We start from the raw sequence: 21,084 nt of genomic DNA, 5'->3' as shown, positions 1-21,084 counted from the left end.
CTCTCACCAAGGCTCTTCTCCCCCGATAGCTCAGTTTGGCCGGACGGCCAGCTCTAGGAAGGGTTCTGGTCGTCCCAAACGTCTTCCATTTGAGGATTATGGAGGCCACTGTGCTCTTAGGATCCTTAAGTGCAGCAGAAATTTTTTTGTAACCTTGGCCAGATCTGTGCCTTGTCACAATTCTGTCTCTGAGCTGTTCAGGCAGTTCCTTTGACCTCATGATTCTCATTTGCTCTGACATGCACTGTGAGCTGTAAGGTCTTATATAGACAGGTGTGTGGCTTTCCTAATCAAGTCCAATCAGTATAATCAAACACAGCTGGACTCAAATGAAGGTGTAGAACCATCTCAAGGATGATCAGAAGAAATAGACAGCACCTGAGTTAAATATGAGTGTCACGGCAAAGGGTCTGAATACTTATGACCATGTGATATTTAAGTTTTTCTTTTTTAATAAATTTGCAAAAATTTCTACATTTCTGTTTTTTTCTGTCAAGATGGGGTGCTGAGTGTACATTACTGAGAAATAAAATGAACTTTTTTGATTTTTGGAAAATGGCTGCAATGAAACAAAGAGTGAAAATTTTAAAGGGGTCTGAATACTTTCCGTACCCACTGTATCTTTAGCAAACTGAAGTACCTAGACAGCACAGCCAGGGTCCCGAGGTTGACCCTGTGTATACCATCCAAAAGCAGCAGCTTGCCCTCAATGGCAGCAGTGACCAGTGGAGACGGCCTCCACGCTGTGTCTCCATTAGGGAGAGTGTACCTCTGCTGGAGAAGGTCCCTGGCTGTCATGTCCTGGAAGTTGGGGAGGAAGGAAAGGGACACCAAGTGACAAAGTTAAGTGAGGGGATTGGGAGCAAAGTGGGGAGTGGTTCGGTGTGTGTTTTCTATCACACAGTCGAATTGGATAAAGCAAGCTGAGATTTTCAGTTTTTCTCCTCACAGGATCTGGCCCTGCTGCTGTGTTTGATATCTCTGCTTTACAGATAACAGCTAATGGCACATTTCTGTTTGGGGGGGGGGGCGTCTGTGGAGCAAGACTGTCACATTTACTATCACGCTACCGTGTCATGACAGAGACAGCAGAGTTGCACAATTTGTTCCAGGCAGTGATAACCAAACTGCTAAATGCTCCACAGCAAGAAGACAGTTTTCATTAAGTCAAAAACAGGCTCTATATTTTCCATTTGGTGCTATCATGAAGTAGAATGAATTAAGGGGAAATGAGGTTCCACTATACCAACAGTGGGCATTACCCAATAAAGGTAAGGGATAAATGGACAACATTCTTTAGCCACAACAGTGAGGTCAGACAGGCAGAAGCTAGGAGGAAGTCATGGATGCTCATTTGTCCGAGCTCCTCTGACATTCATAATTTCAAAAGTGTAATTTATGGGGTGCCTGGTCTCCACAGCCACAGGGACAAATCACTCTCTATCCTTCTGGGTCTCTGGTAACCACCATCATGACTGACTGCCTGCCTGGCAGTTTCAGATGTGAGCAGACCTGAACCGAAAAACAGCAGTCACTTCGACTTGCAGATGCATCAAGAAACACAGCACCTAGGCCAAGGCTATGTAGCTGTCAAGATAAGTAGGCTCTACGTCTGTTTCTATCATGTTGTATTAGCAGGAGAAATACACATTTTGAGACTGCTTGCAACATGAAAAATACTGTGGTACAAAAGTATTTTAAGCTTTTCAGGCTATTATTCCTACACCATATGCCCAAGCAGTTCTATATTTGCTCTGCTGTCCTTTTACCACTCTAACAAAGTCTATAAATCCTAACAGGTCACTGAAGAGTTCATTTATCTTGTTGTTTAAATGGACCTTTGGACTTTTTACCCCACTTCTTGTATTTCATAACACAAGTTCCTTGTTACTTTTCAGATTAAGCTTTTAAATACAAAACCTTAAAGTAAATAAAACATGACACATTGTTATTGGTCATTAGCTAAATACATTTATTTAAGTACATTTTTGAGGTAACGGGTAGAGACAGGATATAACTACTTCCTCGACCACTGGCTTACCAAGGGGTAAATGGTGTGCCTGTGCCAGAAGTGTCCTTTGTGCCCTCTGGAGGTGTTTAATGCAACTAATCACCTGTAATGAGCAGAGAATCACTAGGCTCTCATCCACTCTCTTTGAAGTTATTTTTCTCAGTAAAGCTGATCCCCATAACAAGGCAAATGCAAATGTAAGTGGCTATGGTTTTGAATGAAAGTACACCTGTATTGTACATGTGTACAAGATTCTGTATGGTGGTCTGTTTATTCCTTGATAAATATCTGTAATACTGCATGATTCCCCTCTACCCCCGTGTTTAGATAGCAAGGGAATCTGCTTTTGCTGAGATTATTATTGTCCATTTTTGTTTTCAAAAGGAGGAAAGGGTTTTTGTTATTATTGTGTTTTATCCATTGAAGGACAAAATATCAACAAATCATATATGTAAATTCCACTCTAGCCTTTCATGTCACTTAGTTTTTTCCAAAAATGGGATTTTTCAGAGCTGACAAGCTGAATTGCCTGACGAAGGATTCCACAATTCCCACAGCACAAGTCACCCCTGACCTCAGCAAGCTAAAAATAGCCGCAGCATGATGCATTAATACATACGGTTTCAGCACACCCATTTCCTGCACAATCATCACCCAGCTGACTACACACACTCACATGGACACACAGAGGGGGAGGTTTTACATATACAGACACATATTGTAGCAGCCCTCCTTTGCTCTCTATCTTCCAGTCAGTGTCAGTTTCTGGCCTGACGGGTGGCCTGAGACCCAGGTAATGGAAGCCAGATGTGGGTCTTTTAGCCAAACTACGGTCCTAATTCTACATAAATATACTCCATCCCACTATACTGTACCTTCCCTGGCTTTACGTTTGAGAGATGTATGCTCATACAAAGAAATTATTCAACTGATTATGTAGCAAGTGGGGTACTAAATAAAGCATTACTATTGCTATATATGCTTGTGGTTAAAAAGTGTGACATGAGTTGAGAAAATCCTGGTAGAGAAAGAGAAGAGCATTTTCTTCTTATGAAACAGTTTCTGTTCTTTCATTAAACTGCCCCTTCCCCACTGTGTGCAATTTGTTTGCCCCTCTTCCCTATTGGTTGAAATCTCCTGAAATAACATAACACCTCACAAAATGTGTCTCTGCCTGTGATACGCTTTCCCTGACATGACCTATTACCTACCTAACGCACTATTAATAGTGCTATAACACGCATTTGCTTGGTGGATGCATATAGATGCTCCGCCTGGTGATTACACACTGTTCATCAAATGCTGTGTTTTCACATATAATGAATGCAGATAGTTCCAGACAAAACAAAAAAGCAAAGTATTTAAATATTTCAAAGAGTAGTTTTTATTATTTTATTACCTGGTAGAGCATGACTGGCTCTATGCTGTAACCCAACATCTCAGCGAACTCTTTCGCAATCACCGACTTGCCACAGCCCTAGAAAATGCAAAATTATCATTGTTAAGACAAGAGATCACATTCATGTGTACTGTACTGTATGTATGTCTACTGTACATTATGAGTTAGCTACCTTAGCTCCTATCAAACATATGTCCTTAATCATGTGTGACTGCATCATCTCCGCAATCAGCTGGGAGTGGCTTGGTGTACTGATGAAGGTAGGGCTACTGTTGGGTTGGCGCAGCTCCTTGATGCCTGCTGGAACCTGAAGTTTGATGACGACAAGAAATAGACATGAAAACACAACCAGCAGCTTCACCGTACTATATAAGTTGAGGAAAAATATTCCTTTAAATAAACACTGATTCACAGACTTATCAGCATCACTGATACACAGCTGGGAACAAAAGATACTGTGTTCCAATAACATAGTGTTATCAAAAATCCATGAGACTTACAGCAAGAGAATTACTGCCACGCATAAAGAAAATACAACTTCAAAGAGTTAATAAGAGTGATATAATTTTTTTTGGCTGGAACATCTTAGAAGTCGGGAATAAATCTGTTCTCCCAAACCCCGCACAGTGACTCATCCACAAACACTGTTAGAATTAAAAGATGATAAAGATGTTCCCTTCTAAAAGCCCAGTTAGAGATAAGATGGTCAAGCTACTGATATAGTGGGTCTGCCTGCCCGTCTGCCTGTGTGTGGCCTGCCAAGAACAACGGACACCTCAGTGAAACGTGTGACTCGCTGTCTCCGTTTTGTCAGAAAAATGTTCTTTAGCTCATGATGTGATGAAGTGGGCCTAGTGGTCACACTCAAGGGCACAATCAGATTGTGACAATATATAAAAACAAATAATAATGTAGTAGTGCACGTCTTGTTATTTATTTATTTTAAGTAGCTGTTATAGGAAATAAAACATCACCATTAAAAATATCAAAACCCTGCGGAGGTTTTGACCTTCAGCAGCAGTATAGAGCAGGTTTTTTATGAGAGAGTCCCTTTTTTGTTTGTCTCATGCACACGCATGAGGACGTACATGCACCCTTACACATTTCACATTACTCCAGCCATCTACAGGGACAGTAATGTGCCAAGAAACACAGCAATGCAGCAGCAAATGAAGGAGTAATGAAGGAGACTGTAGGATGCTACATGGACATAAACCATGTAGGATTTCAAATGCTATGGAGAAAACTCCATAGGGCACTTTTAACACAGGCTTACAGCAGACGCAGTGCTTGATGTCCTAATAGCCCCAATCCACAATTAGAACAAAGCACTCCATTGCCCCACATAAGTGTACATGGTCTGCATACCAATCTGGGGCTTTAATTTTGCACTCCGTGCATATATAGAGAGAGAGTCTACCGGTACCTGAAAGGTGACGTCCTTGTCTGTGACACGCAATGTGACATCTGCATGGCCCTCAACATCCCTTGTCTTGGACACACTCAAAATGGCGCTGGGTGTTTGTTGGCGACGACCATCCAAAAGCTCAAATCTCTATGAAAGAGTGCCATAGAATGCATGTAGGCCAAAATTAATAATGTATTTTACCTCATGTTCAGACCACAACAAGCATGCACATTAGATGACACCGCATATAGATCACGGTCACATTTTGACTAGTTCACATCTTGGCTTACACTCAGTACGCCCTCCACAGCAGTGCACCCTTCCTTGCCCAGGATGCTGTTGTAGGGGTAAAGTCTCTGGACTAGCTGCTGGGAGGACAGCATGGGGAAAGCGTTCTGCAAGAACACAGAAAAGACAGCCATTGGACCAACAGACGTCTGTTTTTTATTTTTCTTGCTCCCTTTCTACGGACAGTAAGGAAGATTTAGGGCCTGGGCTTTCACCAGCACGTGGAGGGCAGGAAGCAGGTTGTCCACAGGGAAGTCAGGAAGGCCAAGGTTGGATGATTCCTGGGAGCACAGTGTAGTGGCTAGTGACAGCAGCTGGGACACCCTGACACACAGAATAATGCATATGAATAACTCCTGAGACGTCAAAGGCTACACATGAGAACGCACAAGTCGAACAAGCCATTTAAAAACATCTAAGCTTCAGTAAATGTTTACTTTTAATTTACCTTTCTGCAGCAATGTTTGGTCCTGCTGTGTACAACAGCTCCAACTGGTCCTGAAAACAAAACAATAGCAAGATGAAAACAGCTGCAAGGCTACACACTTAAAATACGTACTTTAAAATAAAATTGTTTATGGTCACAAGTTCAATATCTGAAAGATTTATTGTTGAAAACTGCTTGCTGAGAGGGTAGAAACACTACGTAGTGGCTTAATTAATGTTTACAAGATGTGGCTACAATCTAAAAACTAGACAAGCAGCTTCAAATTTGAAATGTTAATTTAATGCATTTGAAACTGACGCTAAATCCCACACTTAACTCTTCACAAGCTACAAAATAAAGAGCCAGTTCATGCATTACAAACATTTTTCAGTGTTGTACATTTAACACAAAAACTTCAACAATTATGTGTCTTTCCAGTATTATATCCCATTTCCTCCGCACGCTATTTTTTATAGGGGCTATGTTTTAATAGAAATTAGTTCCAATTAAGTTTGTTCACAGTGTGTTATGTGGATTATTCAGGGTAATGAAAATAGGATCAACAGGGAGAACAAGTTAGATGACCTGTCTTCTTTTTCTTTTCTCTCACTGAGTCATTTTGGTGGTGGGAAATGTTTAGTGTCAATAATCATCCAACTCCTGGACTGACCTTGAATGGTAGGTAATAGATGTCTCTGGCTTGGAAGCGAGAGCGGAGAGGAGGATCCAACGGGTTGCCCTTGTACTTGGGGACAGGAAGACCTAGAGCAATGACCCGAAAGTCCTCACTTACACGGACAATCTTCCAGCTGTCCAGCTCTTCTTTGGTGTGCTCCTGCAATGCATCGAGGTATAGAACACTCCAGTCCTTTTCTACTGTCTGTAACGTCTTAAATGCAATTTTTATGCAAAAGGCTGCAGATAGACAGGCGCATGTAACAAGTACAGACCCGAATGTTACACAGTATTTATGGGAACAGCATTTTTCCTTTAAACACGAGAGGAGCTCTGTAGGAGTAGTGTGAAAATTCACTGCCCAAGTGTGATAGATACAGCTCCATAAACAACTGCCATGATCATGAAAAATAATGAATTTCTTAAATCTAAACCATGCTTAATTGGATAAAACCAAGTAAGAAGTGAAGTCCTTCACCCTTAGTTGTGTTGTTCTTCAAAATGTTTCCAAATCACAAGGCTTTGATTGAGAACGCCTTAAAGACCTTCAAACCCTCAAGGCCTATGAAGGCGAGTGTGCTATACTAACCAGCAGCAGCTTGTCGTAACGCTCAGATGACATAAGGAAGCGTCCGTCCTCCAGCTGCATCTCTCTGTTCTCCAGCAGGTTGTTAAGGACAGGCAGAACATTTCTCTCTGCCTTCTCCAGCCCCTCCAGAACCAGGACTCGACCTTGTGTTGCCGCCCTTACAGCACACTGGGCACAAACACAAAACAAGTCAAGACTAATCAGTAACTTAATCACTACTCAGTACTAATTTGAGATGCGGGGGAAGATTTTGGTACCAGGAAATGGCTCATTTTAAGGCTAAACCATCGCAATCAGTTCAACCTCAGGTCAAATCTGCTGCTCCATTGTCCAGTACGACCTCTGACCCTGTGTAAATGTTAACCGTGCTAAAAGCATTTATACAAAGAGCAATCTGACTGTGCATCAGCTCTTACTGCCCATGCTCTGGTGACAACATAAGCCTGCCATAAACCCTTTCCTGAGGATGTCCTCAGCTTATTGTGTTCAGAAGAACGTCCTCCAAACCGAGCTTCAAAACAGTCTCAGCTTTTTTAGGAAGGCCTATTTTCTACCACCAAATGTTGGGTAAAAATCTCGGTTTGGCTTTTGAAGCATGTGTATATGTGTGTACATGTATATGCGTGCGTAGACACACATCTCTGCAGAAATCAAAAAGCACATCTGACGTCAAGAGGCAGGAAACTTTAGCTGTCTGGGTGGACCGCAGAGCAAGTGGCCATATAATTAGGTTAACATGTAAATACGTGGCAGGTTGTGTGGGAAGCAGAGCCATAAAACTATAGTGAGGACCAGATGCTCTATATTTAAATTCTCGATCCATTTTTGGCACAAACGCTGTAATCAGATAATTGTTAGAAATGTAAGTGACGCAGGATGCCGAGAGAGAGACGGGGAAGCACAGACATGCCTTGTTTTCTGTTTGACACCAACTATGTAGAAAAAAGAGCGACACCCCACCAGAGGCTGAGAAGCTTTTAGCAATGAATAGACTATTGAAAGGATTAGCAGTATGCATATTATTGCCGTATCATCTCCTACACTGTCTCTGCGCTGTATGAAATGTTTAATTGTTGTAGCACAATGCATACCCTGTATATATTTGTCAAAACCCTTCTGCACCCAATGAAACCTAATTTATGATCACACAGATTTAATCTTAACTTGACTACACCGATAATAAAACTTCTATGGGACTGGGATATGTTTTAACTGTTTGCATGTAAGATCCATGTTTGTATCTTACCTGCATACACAGACAACTATTTAATATTTGATGTTACAAGGTGCCAAATTTTTCACTATTTTGGAAGACTTAAATAACATGGTTTCCACCATAGATACGATTTGAATTTTCACATATCTGTCTTTCATGCCTGATATCTACAGTGGGACGTCGTCCAATGCTGGCGGTTCTCGGTCCAGAAACACTTCCGATTACATGAAAGTACAAGGTCGCCATTAACTTTGGTCTGCTGCTGTCTCTGATGTTTAAGAATTGTTCTGTTCTATTTGCGTGGCCCAAATACCTGGTTATTAGTTTCTAATTTTACAACAAACTGCTCCTGTTTTTACCTCCACACATGCAGATTTGCAGTTCAGCATTAACCATGCCACTGACACTCTCTTTCTCTAGGCCCACTCCACACCAGTTCTCTCACTTGAAAGTAATAACTATTAATAAAGTTTTATTTTAGATACCATTTATTGTTAATATTTCTGCCTTGTTTTGATGCCATCAGCCACAGATTTGTGCACGGCACTGAGGGCTTTTGCCCTTAAATTGGATTGTTTGGGTGCTTACTTGCTACATGTGACCAACATATTGCTTAGAAAGGGCATCCAATTCATTTATTTTACTTGCTGCAGATGCTAATTATTTGTTAGCTATACACTAGTTTCAGTTCAAATTCGGTTCTAGTGGAGGTGGGAAGCTTTTTATTACTGTAAAAGAATCTTATCTGCAGTGTGGGTTAGAGGTAAGCTGCCTTACATAAGTGCCTAACTGGAGAGAGGTGACTGGAAATGTCAAAAATACAAGAAGCATGAGATTACATCCATGTGACTCGATCCTTTATACGGATTTGGGGGCGTGGAGTGAAGTTTGGACTGAAGGAGGAAAGGAGAAAAAAAAAAGACAGAACGAGAACTAAAGAGGCAGAGACTAAAGTGGAGAGATGGGAGGGAAAGAGTAAGCACAGGGACCGACACGTTAAATCTGAATATAGGGCTCCAAATCAGCACAGGGCTCTGAGGAATACTTGGATGTTCTAGTTAACACACAAATGCACACCTCCTACGATACCAAACTATTCTCAAAAAGACAAGCTTGCTAATTTGCGCCCACACACGTCTTCAATCCCTCACACAAAATAAGTGTCAGATACTGTAATGAGTACATAAACTCACAGATCACACCCGCAGGCACATATGAATACACACAAAAACGAACTACATCTCCTACAAGTTTTATCCAACACACCAACTCATAAACAAGCACATGCCGACTCACACGGACAAACACCCTTCCCACATTTCATTAGCTGGCACAAAATTCCATGAGATTTGAGGAAAACCAGAAATAAGCAGTCTCTTCACACTTATTTGTACCATCAATACTGTTGTATCTATTCATGAGCTGCTTCCATGGAAACAGTGGGCACCTGTTTTCATTTTGATGAGAATGTGGGAGGTGAATGAGCCTCAGGGAGTTGAAGGGGTTGGCTAGCTTTCCTTTTCGCAGGAATCAGAAAATGTATCAACCCAGCCTTGTGTCGTCAGTGGATAAGGACGAGTGGACAGAGAGGACAATGATTTAATCATTCAGAGACCGCTTCCAAGACTTTGGACCACGAGATTACCATGACTATTTGTCAAAAGTTAATGTCCCGTTTAGGGTTAGGAAGCAAGATTATGTGATTGTCCATATGTTCACTCTTGGGCCCCATTTTCCATATGTGCTAACGCAGAAGGCAGCTTCATACTGCTACCTCACTTCAATATCATAGGAGTTGTGCAGCTCCCGATGTGTATGAATGTTAACTTCTGTTTCTGATGAGCAGTTGGCACCTTAGACTCTGCCATCAGTGTATGAATAGGGGGAGACTTGAGTGGTCAGAAGACTAGAATGGCGCAATGCGAGTACATTTACTCTCTCTCTCTCTCTCTCTCCTTATTTCCTGTCATCTTTCTAATGTTGCTGTCCAGTAAAGGCAAGTCTAATTTCTGTAGAGTAAGTTACTGACAGTCAATATTGTTGTTTGTTTAGCGCCACACCAAATCAAATTCCCCTATTATTACTTTTACCGGTGTGTGACACCTGAGCATCATCTGGTCTACGTGCAGAAAAGCAAAACCATAATTATGCTATTTCTAATCACTAAGCAAAGAGGGTGTCTGATCTTTAAAGTGCATGCTGGGAATTCTGCCACCGTAGATTTAGGAAGATGTTTTTCCCAAAGATGTTTTTCTAAATGTTTAATCATATTAAATATTTAATAATTTGCACAAAAACCCATCATTCTTTAGTATGCACACTGATATTTAATACATATTTGACACTTTAATATATGTTTTTCCCATTTCATGCTCAAAATTTGCTAAGAACTGGCAGGTAGTATGGAACCGGGACACAGCTAACAATTTAGAAAACAATCACACATGCAGATATAACTGAACTGCCAGTCAAATAAAAAAAAAAAAATTCTGTTTTGTGGTTCTTGCAAAATGTCACCACATGCCCCAAAATGGCCTACAGATAGAAAGCACATGCTATTAACAGTCAAAAAAGGCCTTTTCATGAAATAGACTTTAATGTACTACAGTTAGAATTAAAACAATGTTTCTGGCTTTCAGTCTCATGAACTGTCTCCACTTAATTTTGTTTAGAATAAGAAATTGTTAATATCGCAGACAAAATATGTAATTATTTTACATAACTTATTGTACAAAAACAAAATGTTCATGGTTGTGTCCTAGCTTACAGTCCTCTATATAATGGTGATAGAAGTAATTATATTCAACATAAAAGGTATTTGTGTTTTTCTGGAGAGGTCTATGCGGGTCTTTACACATAAGCACAGGTTTTTTTATAATAAAATTGCAATGTCACATAATTTTTGGTAATGCTTTCCAATTATGGAACCCTGCCATTCAATTTCTAAAAAGAACTAACTAACAAATTAGAAAAATCTGCCGGAGCCAAACAAAACTGCAACATCAGCAGGCTGGCAGCCCTAATGCTTCATCTGCACTGGCACATAAATAGGGCCCCTTACCTTCTATTAAATTATAAAAACCACTCAGAGATGCAGTGGCTGGGGTGCAGTGCAGTGATGCATCCACTGGAAAATCTATACATTTATAGTACATACTATAAATATATATAATTGTAAAATACCACTTTCTTCATTTACCACTATACTACTGAAGAAAGTGGAGTGACACTCCACAGAAACCAAACTCCACTCACACTGTGAGTGGTTCTGTTCCAGAAGAGTAGGTTTGTGTGTGAGGTCTAAAGGATAAATGTGCTGAGAATAAAACATAAAAAACTTGTTTCCATGGAGTTTATATTTAAAGTGTTATGCAACTGATTTTTTTTTTTTTTTTTTTACACAGATGAAGCCACATGCTAATTAGCTGTGGATAATGACATGATTGAGTAAATGTTAATTATCACAGATCATCATCATTTGTCACTGCTGGCTCCTTGAAGCTCAATGACAGGGGTTTAATGATCAGCCTTATGTGGATTTTGTTTTTATTTTTATTTTTTATTATTGCTGTTTTTCTGTACCCGTGAGGAATGAATGGAGATGAATGGAGAACAGAAAGTTCTCCTAAGAGAAACCAGCCTTGATAATGAGGAACTGCTGGTCTCCATGGTTACTTGACTTACAAAGTCAACAGAGTGTGGGGGGTGTTTGTTTGCATAATGCTTGATCGATCACAAAGTGGTATGGAAAAGAACAGAACGGAGTGGTCAGGGAGGGCACCACTGTTGTGATGTGAGTTTATGTGTTACTGTAAGTGAACGCCTTGTGTTTGTGTGCTTCAGAAACAAGTAGAGAGGAGAAGGCATGCTCAGTTATTATTCCACCCTAGCGGTAATCTAATGATGTTTAAGTGATGGAAAAGAGATGTGCTCCATGTTCCGATTATTGACGACTTGCTTTCAGTATTTAGCCAGAACCCAATTATTGTTATTCTAAATTTGTGTTTTAGGTCTTTTTTTATCTAAACCATTATGAAAAATAAAGATTGTTTGTAATGGTTTGTGACAATCCATTGTCTTTTGAAAACTCTTTCAGTAAAACTATCTCACTTTGTTGTATTGAGCTAGAAAGGCGCCAAGGACCTAATATGTGCACACATGCTGTGGGCTAAAATGGGATTTGTTCTTGTTTTCTCCTATTCCCCTTGCTGCCGTGCATGTGCCCCTTCTGTGTAGTGCTGCAAGCTTACTGTACACTTAGCTCTACCCGCACTACACAGATTTATTATAACATATTCCAAATGCTTGTGTGGATGAGAATAATGATGTGCAATATAATTATAATGATCTGTTTTTGAATCTTTGCTTCTAGAAGACATATCTTCAGCCCCCTGTGTAGGAAACATAAGCCAGGAGAAATTGTGAAAGAAGTGACAGAGCCTATGTATTTTAAAAAGTCTTCCAAGTCTTTTCGTATTGGACAGATTCAGGATTCCTAATCAAGCAATAATAGAGAAGGTACGGAAACAGATTCAAAGGAACTCCTGTAAAAGAGAATCATCATCTCAGTATAAATGTTAAAAATCCATCACAAGAGTAAACACATACAGACAGACATCCACATTCATAGAAAATGTAGTGAGTGTGCAATTGCTAATGTGGCACATAACTTGATATATCTGGAAAAGAAAATTTTACACCAACTTGGGTTCATTTCAAACCCTGATTGTCAGACAGTGTATGAATCCAAAGAAAAACTATAAGTTCTGAGTAGATTTACCTGGTCTATATAGAAGGCTGTCCCTGAGCGGATCTCTCTCCTCTGTTTCAGGTCAGTCTCTGTGGTGTCCCTGGACAGAGCAACATACTCTACTTCCCGTTTGGTCAACTCCTGGTCAACAAGGGAAAAAGTTGGCTACACACAGCACTTCAGAATCCCATGGAAAAGTTTCAGGCTTTTGTTGTACAATAAAAAAATATGTGAGGATTTTGCAAACAAATGTCAAACTCAAACAACAATAACATTTTTCAAGAGGTGAGACATTAAATAACATACAATATGAATAGCAGTTTAGGTATTGCAACGTATCCATAAGCAGTGATAAACAATTTCATTCATATCTGAGATTGGGTTTCTGGGGTATTATGTTTGTCATAGGTTTGTTAGAGTTTTACAAATACTTGAATACTCCCACATGCCATCATTTGACAGCTTGTCTGTGTGTTGTGTGTGTACTCACGAGGTACTGCATAGCTATGGATCGTCTCAGGGGTCCTGGGGGACCAATAAGAAACACATCCTGGCCCAAAAGGTCTTTCTGCATGATCCATCGTAGGTGCTGAGCCACTGTCTGGGATAGGGAGTCTGAAACTAGCAAATCCCAAACAAAATTAAGTTTAAGTAACTTATTTTATTAATTACCACAGTTTTCCTGTCATTTCATGCAGATGTATTTTGTACACAGACTGAAAATTACATACTGTGTTTAACAGGAACAAGTTCTGGATTCCGGGGTGTTTTGAGTTTGTAAGTGATCTCTCCAATCGTCACTGTGCCACCTGCAAAAATCAGGGTCACCAAAAAGTCTTTCACAGACAATGCTAGTGATAATCAGTACAGTATCAGCTGCTACTGATGCTTAACCATCTGTGCTTGCCATTAAATGTTTGAGTAACAATATAAAAACACAGGTGGTTAATATTTGATTGCTGAATAATAGCCCTCGTGTGAGCATCTCATGTACAGTGGGGAGCATTTTCCTACTTACAAAGCATGTAGAGATCTGTAATTTTTATCATAGGTACACTTCAACTGTGAGAGACGGAATCTAAAACAAAAATCCAGAAATCACATTGTATGATTTTTAAATAATTAATTTGCATTTTATTGCATGACATAAGTTCTGGCCTGATCCCTCACCCTCCTCATGATCACTGATGACCCACGAGGTGAGATCTTGCATGGAGCCCCAGACCGAGGGAGATTGACCGTCATCTTGAAATTCTTCCATTTTCTAATAATTGCGCCAACAGTTGTTGCCTTCTCACCAAGCTGCTTGCCTATTGTCCTGTAGCCCATCCCAGCCAATTTTATCCCTGATGTGCTTACACAGCTCTCTGGTCTGGAGAGGTTGGAGTCTGTTTGAGTGTGTGGACAGGTATCTTTTATACAGGTAACAAGTTCAAACAGGTGCAGTTAATATAGGTAATGAGTGGAGAACAGGAGGGCTTCTTAAAGAAGAACTAACAGGTCTGTCAGAGCCAGAATTCTTACTGGTTGGTTAACATGCAAATTAATTATTTAAAAATCATAAAATTTGATTTTCTGGATTTTTGTTTTAGATTCCGTCTCTCACAGTTGTAGAGTACCTAAAAAAAATTACAGACCTCTACATGCTTTTTAAGTAGGAAAACCTGCAAAATCAGCAGTGTATCAAATACTAATTTTTAGATTTGAGACATTTGCATTGATGGAGTCACAGAGCAAAACCCTTAAGGTTGTTTGACAAACCTTACTGCTAAATTCCTAAAGGAGTTGGCAATTCTAATCCAAATAGTATTTTTTTTTTCTTTTAAAGTCTGCTGCACAATTTCTCTAAAGGCATGTTGACATGGAGGACAGCAGGACAAACACAGGTGTAAATAATAAAATGAATGATGGCTGCTTCAGTTTCAGTGCTCTGGTATTGCACATAGTGTCTCATTGTCACGGATTATACTTGAATTGAATGGGGCCATCGTTGCTGCTATAAGTAACACCTGTGGTTTTCCTACTATGACAGGTCAAAATGTCGATATAAACTATATGGACAAAAGTAGAGGGACACCTACACATTATTTTTAGAACATCCCATTCTAAGTCCAAAGGCATCAAAATAGACAAACTGTATGTACAATAGTGTATTTTGTGCCAGTCTGATAAATATGAATGATAGAAAATGACATAAGTATAAATTAATGAATTAATAAATGCTGAAATATATAACTGAATACAAAATAAATTGAAATTAAATACATTTTGGTAATAAAAAAGGCTGTTTGTGTATTTTTACATGTATTTATTTCTGTTTTTCTACATTTATTTATCAATGCTTATGTCATTGTTTAGTCCTACAAAAATAAAAGAGTCTTTAGGCAACCTGGATAAGTCCTTAAAAGAGCAGCAAGTGTAAGCAGCTTTTGTTTGGTTTGTATCTACCTTTGAGAAGAAAAACAACAAAGTATGCTTTTAGCTCTGTGACTCAAATGTAGACATTTAGCTCATTATCATTGCAAAAATGTCAAATATAAAGACAAATAGTATTGTAATAACAAATAATATTAGTTACAGTAACGTTAAAGGCTACAATTGAGGCTAGCATGACTTGACATGGCTAATTACCTGACTTTAACCTTTAACCTATTTTGCCCTTTCGCCTAGTTTTCCATGTTGCTAACGTTACTTCCAAGTCATGCTCACGTTCAATGCTAATCGAACACTTTTTCATCTTGTTGTGTTCAACTTGTATAATATCACATAAAACATGTAACGTTAGGCTATAACCACCAGTATTTGTCACCTAGCACGCAGAGTAACGTTAGAATAGCTAACGATTGGTAATAATAGCTGTTGTTACCAAATCCAATAACTATAAACAAAATGTTCTCGTTTCTGACTAACTTACACATTAGCTATTTCCTTAAACGTGTGCACTGTTTTTCGCTTGCTGTGTAAACTCGGTTATAACAGAGAGGTTATTACCTGAGGCTGTGTTGAGGAGTTTGACCTCATGAGTTCTCCACATCCAGCCGTCTCTCCCCAGGACAGCACCCAAAATACTCCGCAGTCTTCTCGCAGCGACGGCCGCTGCTGTGCCGCTACATAATATCTGGGAGTGCATACTGAGACTAAGCTGCTGCCATCCAACACATATTATAAAACATATAAGTCCGCACGCTTCTCATTTAGCTACGTCCTGACGGCCTTATTCCCATTTCATAACATCTGTCGGCTCATTTTGTGGGACTCGGAAGATAATAAAAGACGGACAAATGTGTCCGGGGCTAAAGTCTTCCGTAGTGATTTCACGTGTTTATACAAGTGTTCCTACTTAGTATTTCAAACAGATATAACAACCATGTTGCGAACAGTTTAGTTGTTGAGCTGCTTTCTATCGTGAATAAAATAATAGAATAAATGTTTTGTACGAATAAGCCTGTCTTGTGACCTCCAGCCCTAGAAATAATACTGACACAGTATTTAGGTAAAAGCACTTATTGTAGAATAATTTAATTTTGATAATAAAGACACCCTGTGACAGTGCATGTTTGTGTTTGGATTTCTGTGTCTGTGCAACATGTCTATGTTACGTTTGAGTAGCAATCCAACACTAAAATCAGCCCTATTTTACAATAGGCCGTGGTATGTCCAAAGTAGTTCTCCCTCCAAGAACTGATCTTAAATGACTTAAATTGTTTTATTTTATTACCGTAACTCACATAGGCTATATGTTTCTCTCTGTCGCAAACCCTTCTACATAAATTATGCAGTAAATAATAAACTATAACATAAATCCAAAACACAGATACATTTTTTTATTAATCTAATTTATTTAGAGATATGTTATAAAATTACGCCCAAAACTATTTGCTTTATGATCGAAAAAAAGAAAAAATATTAAATTAGAATTGATGGCCTCCCTTGTGTTCTTCATGCTCCACACTTTTAATAGGCTACTGTTGTGAAATGAAAGGGCTGTTTTCTAAATTTACATAACTTTGCCCATTGTTTTTTATTTATAGTCGAGGCCTATGTAGCACATTTAAGAACAAAGAATTTTGCTTTACAAAAAAAGGAACTAGACCTCCAGTCCCATGAAAACGTAGCCTGTAGCCTAGGCCTAATTATCTAAAAAAAATAGCCTAAATAAATGTGTGTTAGTCTTTGAGTTCAAAGAAAGGTTCAGCGAAGAGACAGAGAGTAAATGAGATTGTAGGCTATTTAAAACAAATGACATGGAGGAATGGGGGGAATTGATCTCGATTCCTACATTGAATTAGCAAAGGCAATAAATCGATGACGTCATTGTAATTACACTCACCTAGACACGGAGACTTACTCACGCGCACTCGCACATTGCTATATAGCCTAAACACACACACACACACACACACACACACACTCACTCTCACAAACTGGAGCTGCACGCGTGTGATCCCCGGCGGGCCGCGAGGAACCGCGCAAAGCCGCGCGCGGTTAAGCGGGTTTGACATTTATCACGTGGAGTGCGGATAGGCTCGGCCCTCGAAGGAGCACAGCGGAGGGAAAGGAGCAGGCAGGAGGAGAGTTGCAGTGGAGGGAGCACAAGCCGAATGAAATCTTATATATTCCGTGCGCATATGAGCGGTGGAAGGGCAGCGAGGCAGGTTGTGAATCCCTCCACCTTTCCTTGATTCGTTTCATTTCTCCCCGGAGCGGACAGAGAGGTCCGGGACTATGGAGGATGTCTACCATTACACCCGCAGCCCTGCCTGGGAGGAACTGGTTAGTAAAATTCAACACTGGCTACTTTTTGGCACTACGAGCCTGCACGGTTTCCAATTAGAGGTCTTCCTTTAATGCACTCATGCGTCTAGTGGTCTAGTTTGTAACGTTACTAAACTTCTTCGGAGGCGTTTCATCCTCTTTAATAGCGTGTTTGTGATTTGTGTAGTGGGCTGTCGGTCCAAATAGGCTACCGTTTGAATGTCAGATAAGGATGTCTTAATCTCTTTATATGTGTTGGTTAGTGTAAAATACGAAGTCAAACGCATTGAGTTTTTACTTAGCCTATATAGCCTAAATGACTACATACATTGTTTGTATGGAACGGGGACTTCGCCCTAAATCGGGGGTAGATTTTCAAAAAGTTCAGACACTATAGGCTACCCTGCAAATTTCCTTATGATTGAATCATAAGGTCTTGCCCACTGGAAATAAATTTTAACTCTGTCATGTCAAAATAAATTAGTCCTTCGGTTAGGCTACGTAGACCAGGAGTCACTCACCAAGTCTGCGAAAATTGGAATTTTATGTTTTTGGTGAAATAAATCCGACGACTTGAGTCTCCCAGGCTCAGTGGGCTATAGTCTACAGTAGGTCTACATAGCCTAACTGTGTGCATGCAAACATCTCATATCACTATTAACAGAAAAGAAAATATAAAACATAGATTATAATGAGAGTAATGGAACCTTTGTGTGGATTAATTGGCCAGTTACTGTGGCTAATGTGTGACTGTAGGCGACATCCCATGAGTGCAGCTTATTATTGATTTATTGTGATATTTAGTTTTAGTGGTCACTTGAACAGTTCTTGAGCATCAAAGTCTTGTCTGTCTTGTAAGAAAAAAAAAAAAGAAGAACGGAAAGCAATTGAGACAGCATAAAATGTTTGTGGCACTGCTCGGATGCAGTGTTTGTGTAAAACAGCCGCTAGGGTCTGCCATGCCACGGACATGTCCACCGGTTTACGGAGCGCACGAGGCGGTCTCTAGCCTCAGTCTGGACTGGTCGCGCGCTGGCTGGAGCCATAACCACCAGCCAAGCAGGGACTCGGGGTTCTTATATGCTGCGGAGCCCATCCCCTCTCTGCCGCGACATGCGACGTCCCCTATGCGTTTACCAGCCCACACACTCCAGAAAACACAGCCGTCTTTATCATAGAGGCAGTGAGAGATGACAGCGAGGAGAGACGCTTCCCAGCCGCGGAGCAGCTCTCGCCTCCAGGAGAGGAAGGGAGCGGCGGACCGGGCGAAGGCTAACCCCGATTGGTTTTATCCCTCCCTTCGACAGGAGCCGGAGAAAGGGCCGACGTCCGCTGCGGGGATCCATGCACATGTGGTGGGGGCTGTCGCCGGCTCCGGTGCAGCGGACGAGTCCTCTGACAGCGAAGCAGAGCAAGAAGGCCCCCAGAAACTCATCCGGAAAGTGTCCACCTCAGGACAGATCAGGAGCAAGGTAAGACACGTCCGCATCTTCCTCTTTCTCTGACTTACTGTAGATTGGATGTTTGAATTTGGAGCGCTGTGTTTATCGGAGTTGCAGTCTGACCTACCTGCTGCGGGCTGAGCCATTCAAGATAGATGTGTGTTGTGGATGGAGTTTGTTGCTTTTAGGACCTGAAGCACACTGGCCAATTAATGGTCTGTAGCCTACTGTTTGCAATGTAGGCTTATGCAGGGCTCCTGCAGGCTGATGCATGGCCCAGGACTTTATCTTATTTAGATGTTGGAATTACATAAACAAAAACAGACTTTCTTTTGTCTGTGCATAATAGTGGAAAATTTCACAAAAACTTACTTAAACCTGTTACACTTTCATCTTTATAAGTTTAAGCATGTACCTACAAAGTAGAACAACCTCAGTTAATTTACAACTCATTTCATTTATTTCATCTTTAAAGTTCACCAGTGATCCTAGTAATTGATTAGATAAAGATATATTTGCTTATTTATCTCTTTTTCATTCTTTCCTGCAACACACAATATTATTTTGACTGTAACGTCATTCTAATGAATCCATCACAATAAACCATAAAGCAATTATGATTTTAGAAAACACACAAATATATATTTCCTGTACTATATAAAGCGTAGCCAATATGCAATGGACGTTTTAAATTAGTTGAAGTGCTTTACAATCAAACAACAAAATAATTTTGATGTCCAGTTGCCCTTGATTTGAATCCTCCTTGGATAAGAGGATGCTGAGTTACTTTTTACCTCTGACACCTAAGCTTTCTTGGCCCACTTATCTTTTACACTGTAAAAGAGAGCTGTTCTCCCACACCAATCGATCCACTTAATTATTGACAGCTCCACTCCACCCCACTTACATTATTCAGCATGTCGGTATATTTAGAGGCACAGCGATGTCTGGCTATACCTTTCATATGCAAATCCGGTGAGTGTAGTGCTGCCTAGAGGATATGTTGCACGGTTGCGACCAACATTATATTAATTTTTGATGAGTCACTTACTTACTTTTTCAAAAAATTGATTAACAGTTTTGTCTACAAGTTGTAAACGATTAATGACAAAATATCCATCTGAAATTACTGGACCTTATTTTGTCTGACCAACATTTAAAACATTTTTTAGTGAGTTGTGTCAAAGGCAAGCAAATCCTTACATTTGGGAAGCAAAATCCAGTAAATGTTTGGTACTTTGAGTTGATACATAATGGATTACCGAAGTTGTGATAGTTTGAGTTAAAGCATTATTATGTTGTACTCAATTAGGATCCAGTCTAAAGGGCGATGTAGGCTAATATACTGTGCAAGTGTAAACACAGATCCAGGTGATGACCGTCCCTCAACAGCTGATGTTTTGATGTTTGACATTTCCTGAAGGATGGTTTATTGTAAGTAGATTTTTCCATGCATGCAGTGATTCTTTACTCACCTGTCGCCTCTTAAATTACATCTGGAGTTTTAAAAGTGGGTGAAAGTCAGGTTGATATGAGTCGTGATGTATACTCTGACACTGCATTGGTTGGCAGAGAGCCCAGGTAGACCTAATCTGTTCTGCTGAAACATATACGGCAGGTTACGTGTCACACTAGAATTAGTTTCTACTGCTATCACAATGAAATAAAGCACTTCAACTGTAATTGTATCAGTGTGCTTAGCATGTTGACATTGTGCTCTCAAAGGTCTCAGAGTTGTTGTGGTGTGGGTCAGTGGGCATTTTTCTGGAAGAGTGTGTGTGTATGCTGACTGGGAGTTACTAATGGATCATGCAGGCACTGACTCACTGAGTGCTGTTCCACCGCGTTGTTTGCTCAGCTCTGGACTGTGTGTGCATGTGTACGTTTGCCCATCACATCATCTATGTCCGTCCCTCTCGCTCCACTATCTCTCTGGTTCTTTGGTTGCCGCAGACAACCATCTTTCGCCCCTCATTGTCCGACTCCACGGCAGTGCTGCCTGTAGCTGGTTTGGTTGAAGGGGCCATCTACTATCTGCTCAGATGAGCCATCTCTATGTTTCCATTTAGTTTCAAATTTAAAGATAAGTAAGATAAACATGTCATTAAATCCAAGCAGACAAGG

General features: G+C 40.3%; 2 protein-coding genes across 11 annotated transcripts in view; one reads left to right on the top strand and one right to left on the bottom strand.

Annotated features, from left to right (window-relative positions):
• vwa8 (von Willebrand factor A domain containing 8) overlaps positions 1 to 16,034 on the bottom strand; it is a 70,743-nt gene extending 54,709 nt beyond the window's left edge. The window contains exons 1-13 of one of the 3 annotated variants that reach the window (XM_046053429.1): positions 15,755 to 16,034; positions 13,495 to 13,572; positions 13,254 to 13,384; positions 12,794 to 12,904; positions 6,798 to 6,965; positions 6,204 to 6,368; positions 5,555 to 5,604; positions 5,322 to 5,430; positions 5,109 to 5,213; positions 4,837 to 4,965; positions 3,583 to 3,717; positions 3,411 to 3,488; positions 641 to 801 (exon numbers count right to left, since the gene is read on the bottom strand). In XM_046053429.1, the coding sequence (XP_045909385.1) occupies positions 641 to 801; positions 3,411 to 3,488; positions 3,583 to 3,717; positions 4,837 to 4,965; positions 5,109 to 5,213; positions 5,322 to 5,430; positions 5,555 to 5,604; positions 6,204 to 6,368; positions 6,798 to 6,965; positions 12,794 to 12,904; positions 13,254 to 13,384; positions 13,495 to 13,572; positions 15,755 to 15,893 (1,559 nt within the window). In that variant the 5' untranslated portion in view covers positions 15,894 to 16,034. Of the gene's footprint in view, positions 1 to 640; positions 802 to 3,410; positions 3,489 to 3,582; positions 3,718 to 4,836; positions 4,966 to 5,108; positions 5,214 to 5,321; positions 5,431 to 5,554; positions 5,605 to 6,203; positions 6,369 to 6,797; positions 6,966 to 12,793; positions 12,905 to 13,253; positions 13,385 to 13,494; positions 13,573 to 13,781; positions 13,838 to 15,754 lie in introns of those variants that run through there. The other 2 variants (XM_046053432.1, XM_046053431.1) reach the window with 2 other exon arrangements.
• Positions 16,035 to 17,368: 1,334 nt separating this feature from the next.
• Positions 17,369 to 21,084, top strand: part of dgkh (diacylglycerol kinase, eta) — a 60,910-nt gene continuing 57,194 nt past the window's right edge. For 6 of the 8 annotated variants that reach the window (XM_046054878.1, XM_046054879.1, XM_046054875.1 and 3 more), the window contains exon 1: positions 18,638 to 18,990. In XM_046054878.1, coding sequence (XP_045910834.1) covers positions 18,709 to 18,990 — 282 coding nt within the window. In that variant the 5' untranslated portion in view covers positions 18,638 to 18,708. Of the gene's footprint in view, positions 17,537 to 18,637; positions 18,991 to 21,084 lie in introns of those variants that run through there. The other 2 variants (XM_046054877.1, XM_046054883.1) reach the window with 1 other exon arrangement.

Source organism: Micropterus dolomieu, linkage group LG07 (assembly GCF_021292245.1).
Source record: "Micropterus dolomieu isolate WLL.071019.BEF.003 ecotype Adirondacks linkage group LG07, ASM2129224v1, whole genome shotgun sequence".
NCBI lineage: Eukaryota > Metazoa > Chordata > Actinopteri > Centrarchiformes > Centrarchidae > Micropterus > Micropterus dolomieu.
Note: the sequence above shows the minus strand (reverse complement) of the source record. Positions and strands in the feature narration are given on the sequence as shown.